The 562-nt window shown below is 57.1% G+C and overlaps 1 protein-coding gene across 1 annotated transcript in view; it reads left to right on the forward strand.

Moving 5' to 3' along the window:
• Positions 1 to 562, forward strand: part of NCOR2 (nuclear receptor corepressor 2) — a gene marked incomplete at both ends in the record, with an annotated part of 30,657 nt that overhangs the window by 19,439 nt on the left and 10,656 nt on the right. Inside the window, 2 exons of the mRNA XM_010021802.1 lie at positions 146 to 169; positions 345 to 546. Of these exons, the coding sequence (XP_010020104.1) occupies positions 146 to 169; positions 345 to 546 (226 nt within the window). The remainder of the gene's footprint in view (positions 1 to 145; positions 170 to 344; positions 547 to 562) is intronic.

Raw genomic sequence — 562 nt, forward strand, 5'->3', positions numbered from 1 at the left:
CACCCAGCAGTGTAGGAACTTGGCTGGTCACCAGGGGGAATTTGATGCTCTTTTTGCCATCTATAGTTACTTGAGACTGCTTATGTGCAGCTCTGGTTTTGGGTCACGGAAGTACTTCCCAGCCTGGCCCTGCTGACCTTTGGAGATTAAAACACTCTCTCAGAGGGATGTCTGGCTTTCCACAAAGAGCAGAGCATGCTGCAGAGCTGCAGAGCAGTGTTGGTCTCCAGATGGAGACTATATTTGCCTATGGAAGGGTCCCCTCCCCTGATAACCACAACCCCCTGTGGACCTTGTGTGCTCTGTCATCTCCTGTGCTGTACCAGAGCAGTGGGACGGGTCAGTCCTCCCCAGCATTGCTTCCTGCTCCAGCCAAGCCGCGGCAGCTCAGCAGCATCCTGACAGTCCTCTCACTTCTCTCTTCAGGCATTATCGACTTGTCCCAAGTGCCACACCTGCCCGTCCTTGTGCCCCCTACCCCTGGCACCTCTGCCACCACCATGGACCGCATCACCTACATCCCCGGCCCCCCCCAGACCTTCGGCCGCCGGGCCAACAGCTC

Source organism: Nestor notabilis, unplaced genomic scaffold (genome assembly GCF_000696875.1).
Source record: "Nestor notabilis isolate BGI_N333 unplaced genomic scaffold, ASM69687v1 scaffold8669, whole genome shotgun sequence".
Taxonomy (NCBI): domain Eukaryota; kingdom Metazoa; phylum Chordata; class Aves; order Psittaciformes; family Psittacidae; genus Nestor; species Nestor notabilis.